The 12806-nt window shown below is 39.1% G+C and overlaps 1 protein-coding gene across 1 annotated transcript; it reads right to left on the bottom strand.

Moving 5' to 3' along the window:
• Positions 1 to 1247: 1247 nt before the first annotated feature.
• LOC148870255 (carbamoyl phosphate synthase arginine-specific large chain, chloroplastic-like) lies at positions 1248 to 8920 on the bottom strand. Its single transcript, XM_088972962.1, has 3 exons — positions 7095 to 8920; positions 3888 to 4580; positions 1248 to 3137 (listed from the first exon to the last, which is right to left on the bottom strand). The coding sequence occupies exons 1-3, from the start codon at positions 8448 to 8450 to the stop codon at positions 1590 to 1592; spliced, it is 3597 nt and encodes a 1198-aa protein (XP_088829088.1). The 5' UTR covers positions 8451 to 8920; the 3' UTR covers positions 1248 to 1589.
• Positions 8921 to 12806: the final 3886 nt, after the last annotated feature.

Genomic DNA, 12806 nt, shown 5'->3' with positions numbered 1-12806 from the left:
CCATTGTATCCGATCCGATCTCTGTGTTTTGTATGTTTAGATGTGAGCCTGTTTTTCAATCATAAGAAGTTTTGTATGTCCAACTCTGTAGTTTCACGTTCTCTGTTCTCTCATCAAGTCAATCCAATTATGGCTCAATATTATTATGATTCAGTCTTAAGGTAGAAGATAATGAATAATGTAATAATTTTGATATTTTAAAAAATTTTAAGTTACATATATCTATCATATGATAGGATAACTGATGAACTGTTAAAGAAAGGACTAAGTTAAAGAAAGAACTACCTCAAATTTTCCCCAAAAAAATACATGTTTTTCAATAACAAAAGTTCAAAATTTAACCAAATTGAGGTTTGCCTACAATCATTCCATGGGAAAGAATCTGGATTTTCGAGGTTTTGGACCCTCCAATCCACGTACCCTGCCTTGCATTTATGATTCAAAGTATTGATACGTGGCAATACTCATGCTCAGATTTTTACTTTCAGGTTTCGACATTTGAACCAGAGATGGCCTAACTGCCTCTTTTCCATATCATAGTTGAACCGTTGACAATATTACTATATTAGTGGGTTCAAAAACCGATACATAATACACATTGAACCTTGCTTCCATTAGTGGTTCCTTCAATAAACATTGGCTGTTCAAATTTTTTCTTTTCAATATGGAGCTTTCCCAAAAGTGGACAAAGCCAGGATTAGATAAGGGGATTAACATAGTCCCAGGCTTGGCCCAGCCCACACCCCAAGAAAAACTATCTAGGAATCTGCCAACCACAAGAAAAACTATGAAGGAATTCCAATATGTGAAAAGTTTTGCCAGGAGACAAAAAGGACTCTGAATTCCACTTGTAGAAAGAATTTTGGCCAAAAAAATAAGCCCACTTTCATGGGCAGGGTTTATATTGTGAAAAGTGAAAACCATCAATACAAAGTGGGTCATATGGCTGATATATGCACAATGGGGTCGAGCATATTGTCAATCCAATGGATCAACCGCATAACTAACCAAATCCAAGCCCAGGTTGGTCGACTGTCGTTAACAGAGATTATTAAGCACACTACTGCCTATAAAGCAGGTTGCCATATTAATTCCTACAAGCCCAGGTCTGTCAAACATGGTTGAAGATCATATAATTATGATAGAGAACTGCAGGCCAGGCAACGGACTCAGATACAGAGCGATTGCATCTCTTAAGAAACAATGCCAATACCATGATCTGGATGTAAAATGATAAAGCAACACAGTTGTAAATGATAACAACTAATTCACATTCAGAATGGCGATTATGCCTACATTTTAATGGGTTTAAACTAATTATATTACACATCTCAAACTAAAATACATCCCACCATTCTCATCACCAGAATTCAGTTACCTTCTCAAGGAAAAGAATAATGAGTCTAAACTAATTATATCACACTATCCAAATTATAAGAAATGTTACCAGGAGACTTGGAAGATTTGACATCCTGGTCGCAAAAACAGTATCAGAAAACTTGAAACAAATCATAACATAGGAAAAAATTAAACAAGCAATCACCAAATGAAGTGGAATTGCTTATATGCAAATGCAACAACTGAGTGGATCAAAAAGTGGAAGCAGGCTGCAAGTTGGGACAACTCTCTGGTTCTGCCTGAATGTCAAAAAAGTCCTGAAGAGCAATCATTTTCATAGTGTTGCACATCACACTTTTTATTGCCTCCACAGTTGCCAAGGCTCCAGCAACTGTAGTTATGATAGGGACCTTGTATGCAAGAGCCATCCTCCGTAATTGTCGGCCATCGATCTGATCAAGTGCATCACCCGAACTTGTCATCACAATCAACTGTATCTGTCCATTAGAAACCATATCACCAGCATGGGGGCGTCCCTCATGCAGCTTCAGCACCCTCTCTACTGGGATACCCTCTAACTCTAGCACATGTGCTGTGCCAGATGTTGCGATGATCCTGAAACCAAGCCCCAAAAAGGCACGGGCCAAGTTAGCAAGATGTGGCTTTGTCAAGTCATTTAAGCTGAGGAACACAGTGCCTGAGAGCGGTAGTTTCTGCCCTGCAGCAATCTGAGCCTTGGCAAAGGCAACTGGGAAATCAAAATCAATACCCATGACCTCACCAGTGCTACGCATCTCGGGGCCAAGCAGCACATCACAGCCTTGAAACTTCTCAAATGGAAGCACAGCTTCCTTGACTGAGACATGGGTTGGGATAACCTCCTTGGTGAATCCAAGGTCATGAAGAGACTTTCCTGACATGACAAGAGAAGCATACTTGGCCAGTGGGTGTCCAATTGCTTTGGACACAAAAGGGACCGTCCGTGATGCACGGGGGTTGGCCTCAAGCAAGAATACCTCCCCAGATGCTGTGATTGCATACTGACAGTTCATGAGTCCGCACACATTTAGCCTCTTAGCCAGCTTTACTGTCCATGACCTAATTGTTTCCAAGCATGACAAGGGGACAGTCTTTGTGGGGAGTGAACAGGCTGAGTCACCAGAGTGGACCCCTGCCTGCTCAATGTGCTCCATGATTCCACCAATCACTACATTCCCATGTGAATCAGCAAGTGAATCTACGTCAATCTCAATGGCGTTCGAGAGGTATTTATCAATCAAGACAGGGCGTTCAGGATCCACCTCAACAGCATTCTCAAGATAGGTTACAAGCTTGTCATCACTATAAACAATTTCCATAGCACGCCCACCCAATACATACGAAGGCCGGACAACAACTGGATAGCCTATGTCCATGGCTATAGCCAGAGCATCAGCTTCACTCTTGGCAATTCCACCTTTTGGTTGTTCAATCTCCAGTTCTTTTAGTATTGCATTGAACCTTTCACGGTCCTCAGCTGCATCAATGGAATCAGGTGATGTCCCCCATATCTTAACATGTCCAGACCCACTAGAGGACACAGGCATGTGCTCATCCAAGTAGCGTTGGATTGGGAGTGACAGCTTGAGAGGTGTCTGCCCTCCAAACTGTACAATGATGCCATCTGGTCTTTCTAAGTCAATGATGTTCAGAACATCTTCAACTGTCAGAGGTTCAAAGTAGAGCCGATCACTTGTGTCATAATCAGTTGAGACTGTCTCAGGATTAGAGTTCATCATGATTGTCTCAAAACCAGCTTTCTGAGGAGCAAACAGGGATGGAATCAAATATGATTCAAAAATCAACTTAATCTATAAAATCAAAGAAAAATGGCACAACAACAAGGGTTGTATTAGCAGAGGTGGAGCCAGGATTTTTTGGGGGGCGAAAATATAAGATGGACATCTGATCCAACTGCCACCCCTAGCCCCATCCCTGTGCATTATTATGACTCGTAGGTTTTCTATTGCATGTACTACACTTGTTGATTTAACCTCCAATGATGGGCCCAGTTGGATCAGAGATAAACCCAAATTTAACATTGCATGAAGCCCTAATTATTCAATGCATGCATCTATTTTGAAAATGGCTAAGTGCCACTATAATAACTAGAATAACCTAGATAAGGCATCCATCAGATACACGCATCATCCGGTTCTTTTTTATAAGCAAGTATAATTGTATTTCTTTCATGAGAAGGAGGGCGAGCCACCCTCAAGATCATTACAAAAGAGAGCCTTTACAAGTATATCCTTGTCCCCAGCTATCAAAGAGGAAACCTATATCAGAAAAAATATGATAGAATTCCAACTGTTAAAGAAGCATGGCTATAGTAGCATCTCCAATTGAAACAAATAATGGCTAAAATGCTGTTAATAGCCCTATTCCTTTAGAGGTCAATATGAATGAGTGTGCACCATATGTGCCAGGAAAAGCAATAATGGCATGGATCACAAATTTCTCAAATCAAAAACCAACAACCAACAAGAAAGTCATAAAGAAGCACAAACCTGAAGGGCAAAAGAAGTATGGCAGCAACAGTAGTCAAATTCAATACCTTGACCTATCCGGTTTGGTCCTCCACCCAAAATCAGAACCTTCTTCCTTTTGGTGGGATTCGATTCACACTCATGATCATAGGATGAGTACATGTATGGAGTATTGGCTTCAAACTCTGCAGCACAGGTATCAACCCGCTTATATGCTGGAATTACCCCAAGAGATAGCCGCCTTGACCTAACTTCTTTCTCGGTGGATTTGGTCGCAAAGGCAATCTGTTTATCACTGAAACCCCTCCTCTTCACTTCATACAGATCATCCTTAGTCAGTTGTGACAAGCTTTGGGTCGATAAGAAATGCTCCACATCTACCAGCTCTTTAAGCTGTGTAAGAAACCATTTATCAATGTAGCTCAACTCATGGATTTCATCCACCTTCATCCCCTTCCTCATTGCTGCATAAATAGAATGAATGCGATCTGGACTAGGGACTCGGAGGCTGTACTTCAACTGTTCAAAATCCCAATCCAGTTCCTTGATCTGTGCACAACCCCATCCAGAGTAGCCACACTCCAGTGACCGAACTGCCTTTTGAAAGGATTCTTGGAATGTACGGCCAAGTGCCATGGATTCACCAACTGACTTCATTTGGGTTGTCAGTATCGGTTGTGAACCAGGGAATTTTTCAAAAGCAAAGCGAGGTATCTAAATGGTCCAAAGAAAAGAAAGAAGTTCATAAGGTAAGACACTCTAATAACCAGGAAAAAGAAACATGTATAAGGATATTAATAGAAGTATATACTGATAAAAAAAATATTAATAGAACTATATTTCCAAATATGCTTCAGGTAATTGACAGAGTCAATCACAGAGTTGATAATACCAAGAATATGGATATGAATGCAAATATATAACCAAATTAAAATGACTTAACATTAAGGAAGACCAATTTATAGAACAGAAACATGAAATAAAAGCCAGATGCAATTCTTAGCCCCAAATGAGGCAGAACATAATACAATTGCATAGCTTGCCAACAAGACAATAAATCAATCAAAGTATGAAGTTATGCCCATCAAACTATTTAGATCTTCGAGGCTAAAGAGCACCTTAAAAGCAATTTGCACAGCAAGGATTCAAGACATGTAGTATACTAATTGCATTCATCCAAATAACAAGGCACACCAAAGCATAGAGTTTTTATACCAAAAGAAAGCATGAACTTTAGGTTTATTTTCCTTGAGAATTAGTGTACTGTATTTTTTACTTTCTTTTTCGAGTATGAATTATGAAAAGTGAGAATTTCCATTTATTTTATCAAGTATAAATTTACCACCTGCTAATATGGTTAGGAGTCCACAAGATTTCAACCAGAAGACAACAATGTATCATTAGTTTGATGTTAATTACATGATTTCAGAACTTGGCATTTACCTTTTTTTTTTTTGAGAAATGGTAATGGAAACTTCTATTAAAAGAGGGAAAAAGCATTCCCCTAGTCAGAAATACAAGGCCGTAATGCAAGGCAAGGAGAACATCAAAAGGCAGAAGAAATTACAACCCACTAGCACTACCTTGGTGAGGTACAATGAAAGAATCATCCCACAAAATTTTGTGCCAATAAGCTGAAAGGGAGAGACACTGAAGCCCGTCAAATCCATGTGAGTGCTTGCCCACAACAATAAAGTTCTTTCCATCCTTCCTATAACTGCATGTGAGTGAGAACTTTTGGTGTTAAAAACCTCTCTCATTACATTCCTTCCATAGAAGCCAGGAAATAACAATAGAGACTAGCTTCCATAGAATGGTCCCTCTTTTACTAAAACCTCAGCACCTCCAAGCTGAAATAAGGGATTCCACATCCTTTGGCAACACAGTGCTTACCCCGAAAAGATTAAAGAAGTCATCCATGTGCAGAAGGAAAACTGAAAATGCACCAGCAAGTGACGCACTGACTCCTCATTGTTACTACAGAGCTTAAAGTTGTTAACTACATTCATCCCTCATTGTTATCACAGTACTCAGCATTTATGATACCCAGATACCTGTACATGCCTAGCATACCTTATTGTATTATTGAATACAATGATGGATACTGCATCAATACTTGTAAATGTACACTTTTAAAATACAGCATGGATACTGGAAATTGCATTAACATTTTAAAAAATGTAAAAGTGATATGTTTTAACAAATTATATTATAAGAGCATCTGCATCTGTTAGAAATTTTATTAAATTTAGTAAGAGGCAAGTCTTCATAAATGACATTTAGCTTCAAAAACTAAACATGTATGCATGATATGAGCATATATACATTGGATTTCTATGATCCTTACCCTTATCCATGTCAAAATTTTAGGAAAGGAGAGTTGTATCCCTGTTCCTGTATCTGTGTCTGTGTCTATACCAGTATCCCAGCATCATAACTTGGCATTGCCCTCACTTGACAGCCAAGGGAACATGTACGCATGTGACACCCCCATGGGTATTTTAAATGTCAATCTTACTCTTGGCTGCATCCTATGGATTTTCCTGTTTATTATCAGCCATCCTATGCAATTTATTTATTTTCCCCAATTCTAATAACTCTTCTAGATTCCTGTTTTCCTTTGTTGTACATGCAAATGCAGCCTATGTTAAAACTAACATTATGTCACTTATGAACAAAAGGAGTCCCTCAATGGCTAATGCATTTTTGTTCTATAAAGTGATAAATCCATACTCCACCTTAGTATCTTACATATGCAAAATTATATGGAATTATGGAGAATCCATCAGAGGCTTCGCTTAATGTATAAAAATTAAAATCTCACGGTCACGAGCATATGAACATTATTGGACTCGTATAACAAGAAAGAATAAAATGAACAGAGTTAACTGAGATTTTGGATACAAAATGACAGTTAAGTGCATATTTGGATGAAAATTTAGAAACACAATACATTCTGATTTTTTGAATGATAGACAGGGTCTGTTATTTTGTCTATGTTACCTATTGTTGGCTAACCCAAAACAAATTACCGAAGTAAATTAACTTCCACAAACTTTTAGTAGTTGTCAGTTTGATTACTACATTGAAAGCTAATTTAATCCAATGCCAAGTCAATACTAAACCATATAAATTAACAAGAACCAAGAAATGGTAAGGGTGCAACTATAGGCAATATAACTGGCAATGTACTGGAAAATACAGGATAAAGGAAGAAAGGTTACTTGCCTTTGTCACCACATAATCAATTGAAGGTTCAAAACTAGCTGGAGTTTTCTTTGTTATGTCATTAGGAATCTGATCCAATGTGTAGCCAACGGATAACTTTGCAGCCATCTTTGCTATAGGAAACCCAGTAGCCTTGGATGCCAAAGCCGAAGACCTTGAAACTCTAGGATTCATTTCAATCACCATTACTTCCCCATCTTTGGGATTGACAGCAAACTGGACATTTGAACCCCCACATTCTACTCCAATTTCCCTTATGATCGCAACCGAGTAATCCCTAAGGCGTTGGTACTCTTTATCTGTCAGGGTCTGAGCAGGGGCAACCGTTATGGAGTCTCCTGTATGGACCCCCATAGGATCAATATTTTCAATAGAGCATATAATGACAACATTGTCTGCCAAGTCTCTCATAACCTCAAGCTCGTATTCCTTCCATCCCAACAGGGATTTCTCAACCAGCACCTGAGATGTCAAACTGGCTGCAAGCCCAGACTTGCAAATTGACTCGAATTCCTCTCTATTGTAAGCGATCCCACCTCCGGTGCCACCCAACGTGAATGCAGGCCGAATAATCAGAGGGAACTCCGCAATAGAATCGGCAATCTTGAAACACTCCTCTAAGGTGGTACCTATCCCTGAAGGAGGTGTCTTGATCCCAATATTCTCCATTGCTTGTTTAAACAAATCTCTATCTTCTGCTTTCTTGATCGCGTCCAGCTTTGCTCCGATCAACTCAACGCCGTACTTCTCCAACGCCCCGGTTTCTGCCAATGCTACAGCAAGATTGAGAGCTGTCTGTCCTCCCATGGTGGGCAGGAGAGCGTCGGGCCTCTCTTTCTCAATGACCTGCTCCACTAGCTCAGGGGTCATTGGGGCGATATAGGTCTTATCCGCCATGTCAGGATCGGTCATGATTGTAGCTGGGTTGGAATTTATGAGAACCACCTCGTAGCCTTCCTCCTTGAGAGCCTTGCAAGCTTGTGTGCCCGAGTAGTCGAACTCGCAAGCTTGTCCGATGACAATGGGTCCAGCGCCGAGTATCATGATCTTCTTTAGATCAGTTCGCTTCCCTACCGGAGCACCACCGAACGCGCCATTCGTCGAATCGTTTAGGGCGACAGCCAAGCCATGTTGGCAACGAAGAGAACTAGGCCGATTAGCCGGGTTGGTAGACCAAGGTAGTGGCCGCCAGAGATGGAGCTTAAAAGACGCGCCATTTTTCTTTTTCCCGGACTTCTTCCGGTACACGAAGGGAACACCGCTTACTTTCAGTAAGTTCGATTGGGATATGGAAGACAACGAAGACGAAACTAACGGTGCAGAAAAGCTTTCGCAGGAATTCATGCAAAAACCCATCTCTCTCTCTCTCTCTCTTACCAGACAAACTGAAAGCGTAGGAAGGGTCTAGGGTTTAAGACTCGACAGAATACAGAAGAAGAATGACAGTAACCAGTGATAATAATTTAATAATAAACAAGACAAGATATGTCTCTCGCAATTGGTTAGTTGCCGAAAAATATAATAGTAATCAATGGAGAATGAAAGAGACGAGATATAGTTGAAGCTCTCCGCTTTATTTAAAGAGAGAGGGAAGAAGAATAGTCAACCATTTTAGGGTTTTGGTTGCATATCGAAAGCATTTTAACCGAATGAATTTGCAGAGCTTCTTCTGCGTCCGATTTTTAATTAAATAAAATTTTATTTTTCTGGTCGAGTCGCTCTCGCCCCACTCACTGAAGTCGTTCTCCCTCCCCACTTCCTCTCCGATTCTCTATAGCTTTTTCAATCTTTGCATGAGGGAAAAAATTGGAAATTTTCCAATCAGTATACTGTACTTTGGCTGGAGTTACATGGTCTCCGAATTAAAATGGGATAATTCATGGGATAATTCAGTATCCAAATTTTTAAAATCTGACGATTTAGTAATTATCGTCAACAAGTTCACTGTTAAATAGCATTTTAAAAGTCAAAAATGTCTTTCAAATGTCATATTCTCTTTATCAAGTATATAAACATTGACAAAAACTCAACGGTCCCAAATTCCATTTTATTCTATTCAAAAAATTTGACAAATACTTATAATAATTTAGAATTTAGAATTATTCAATTTATTTTCAATGTTTGGATGATTGATAAAGAGGATTAGACAGCATTCTTAAAGTATTTTTACTTAACGATCGATCGACAGACTAATTAACAAAAGGTAGTGGATTGTCACATTTTAAGAGTTTGGGTACCGGATTGTCACATTTTGAAAGTGTGGGTACTGAATCATCGCACTTTAAAGTTTGGGGACCAAATTGTCACTCGAGTCAAAGTACAGGATACTGATCAAGATTTTTCCCAAAAATGTGATATTGAAATGTGAAACACGAAGTAGATTAAAATAAACTCCGGATCTCCTCTCCTGCCCACGTCTACCCACAACACACTACCCCCATGCATTGGTAACACCGTGGCTGTTGGGTAGACATGGATAGGGTTATTATGGCAGAGAAATGGGATCTTCTACTAACAATGTACATTCCAACCCTCTACCCAAATCATCTCACACTACACATTTGAGACTTGAACCCGCCATGTATGAGATATACGATTGTAAGGTGTGAGATGATGTCAGTAGAGGGTTGGAACATGTTCTATTGGTAGGTGATCTAGTCTCTCACTATGATACTGGAATAACATGGAATTATTGGTTTCTGGTATCATAGATTTTATCTTGAAGTTGTGTTTGATTTGAAGGAAAAAGTAGAGAATAGAGGTGTAAAACAAGTCGGGCTAGTTTGTGGGACAAGCCTTAGGCCAGGTCGAGCCATGAACCAGGCCAAAGCTATTTATTTAAAAAAATTGAAAAAAAAACTTAAAATTTTAATTTTATATGAATTTTGATGTATAAAATTGCTTATATATACAATATTTAAATAAATTAATATAATAAAATTAAAACAATTATTTATTTTATTAATATATTATATACTATAGATTATTATATAATTATAAATTATAATATATAATATATATAGATTATGTTGGGTCGAACCACAGACGACACGACCCGATTTACCCCTCTAGTAGAGAAAGTAGAGAAGGGAATGATATAAAAACCTTTACAAATCTTATATAGGTTTTTTACCTTTTTCTTCAAAGTTCAAACCAAATGATGGTGAGAGAGGGAGATTAAAACCACATCTATTTTGAGACTACTCAGTTTAAGTATCAACGGAGCCATCATTCACTTGGTATTCTAGTAAAAAATGGTATATATTGTTTTTTACCCTCGTGGCAAGTGAAAGATGGTTTATTGAACTATAAAGTGTGACATTTGAGTACTTGAACTTCTAGAAATAGACATACGAGGCTAGTGACGTTAACTAGTTTGAGCTTGAACCAACCTAGCCTAGAATTTTACATAGGTCATGCTTGGATTTTCAGTCATCGGGCTCAAGAAGTCGGGCTTTTTACTTTTCAGGTCGAGCTCATGCCTAGCCCTTAGGTAGCTCGATCCCATCCCAAGTATATACATTTATACATACATATGTGTATATATGTAACTATTGCATACATATTTACATATAGATATATATAAATTTATATATATATATATATATATATATATATAACATTTGTATACATATTTTGCAAACACATTTACATATGTACATAAATATATGTATAATATTTGTATAAATACATTTATATATGTATAATTTTAGAATGGATTCATTAACTAACCCGAACCCAGCCCGGGGCCGAGCCCAACCCGAATGAATCAAACTACAATGCGAGATAGGCTCAGGTTGGGAAAATCAAGCTTGGGCCTTAAGCTCAAGTTCTAGGGCCAGGCAGACATGGGTTGACCGTAAACCCAACCAACCTGTCCGACTTGCACCCTAATAGCTATTACTACAACAAAAGTAACTTCTTTTGTTCTATTTTATTAATCAGCAGGTTTCTATTTTTATTACTATTAATCATTGGGTTTATCATAAATACTTGCGAAAAAAAAAAAAGGTAATTTTGGGTTTCTGAAATGTTAAGTCAAACGTGACTTCACACAATGCAAATAATTGATGGAATACTAGTGATTGGACATGAATGTCTATTTTTGAGAGTTCACGGTATTCAAGTGTCACGTTTAAAAGCTTAACTTGCTTGTTTGCCACTAGATCTGTTTATGGATCAGAATTTGGGCTTAACTTACACAATGTCGGCTCGGGCTTTGGGTCGGGCCCTATTCAAATTTTGGCAAAAGCCAAGCTCGAGCACGACTCATGAACAGGTCTATTTGCCACTACCCCTAAGTAGACCTGTTTATGGGCCGGCCCGGCCCGGCCCCCGGATGGACTTGAACAAGTATATGGGCCCGCGGGCTTAATCTTGGGCCAAAAAGCCCGGCCCGCAATAAATTCGAGTTGGGCTCAAGATTTACCAAAATGGCCCGGCCTGAGCCTAGCCCGGCCCGACCCATAATTAAACCTAAGTAAAAACCCTAGTCAGTTCAAGTACCCCTCTTTTTTTTCACTTTTTTGTCTCTTTTCCTTCTTTTTTCTAGTCGAACCCTTTTTCTCCAATCTCCACATCCTCCACACTCCATAGTTCTCATCCTCACACTCTCATGCAGCCACAACCGGCGAGGCGACGGTAGTAGCTCTCTCTCTCTCTCTCTCTCTCTCTCTCTCTCTCTGACGCGAACTGATCATTATCAAAATCGTAGGTCAGGCTCGCAGCTCACAGACCACAGTCACCGATTCACCGCGAACTCTCCAGCGAATACAATCACCAGTTACGGCGGTGAGCTCTCTTTATCACTTTATTCTATTACAATGTTTAGTCGGTGGCAGCAAAAAATCCGACGGTAAGCATGTTTGTCTTCTTCCACTTGTTAAATGAGAAAGATGGAGAAACAACACTGATCAGTTATCAGAAAAGCAAGCCAATCTACTCTATTGAAGCAAGAAACATGTAAAATCGTAGGTCAGGCTTTTATAAGGTCGGGCTTTGGGCTTTTTATCAGGGTTGGGCTCGTGCCCAAGTTGTAGGCCCGTTGGTCAAGCCAAGCTTGGGCTTGTGCCTAACATTTTTCCGTTAATGAAGAGTAAAAGCCTGGCCCGAGCCTGGCCCAGCCCGGTCCATGAACAAGTTTACCCCTAGGGTATAGGATACTTATCTTTAATTCAAGGTTTTAAAAATCAACTCGGAACCAGAACCATTCTAGCCACTGGTTTTTGGGTTGATGGTTGGACCATCTAGTTCAAACGGATGTCATGTTCCAATGAACAATAAAAAAATGTCAAAACTATTGAACAGATTGGCGGTTCAACCACCCGGATTAGTATGCCGTTGATCAATTCAACGATTTTTTACCAAAGACCGAATTTGAGATAAAACGGAACTGATTTCCTAAATGGTTCTTGAGCCAAACGGTTTGACTCTCCAAATCAATAGTGATTCGAAAACATTGCTTTAATTTACCCAAATGTAAATAAAGTTATTAATTATTAAAAAACAAATCAATTGTTGAATTATGCATATCTATCTATACTATTATAAAGCAAATGTTTGCCTTCATTTTGACGTAGGTCATGAAAACCTGCCGTATTTCCGACAAGGGATAACTCTCCGAGTTGGGCTGGTTGCTCAATCCGTCATTACATAGGCCACTTGTATTATAGGGTATGTGACAAAAACCCTCTATGCTTTTTTTGCGACAAA

The sequence above is a fragment of the Nelumbo lutea genome, chromosome 2 (genome assembly GCF_056320005.1).
Source record: "Nelumbo lutea isolate HS-2025 chromosome 2, American lotus-T2T, whole genome shotgun sequence".
NCBI lineage: Eukaryota > Viridiplantae > Streptophyta > Magnoliopsida > Proteales > Nelumbonaceae > Nelumbo > Nelumbo lutea.
The sequence above is the reverse complement of the archived record's forward strand: the minus strand, read 5'-3'. Positions and strand labels throughout refer to the sequence as shown.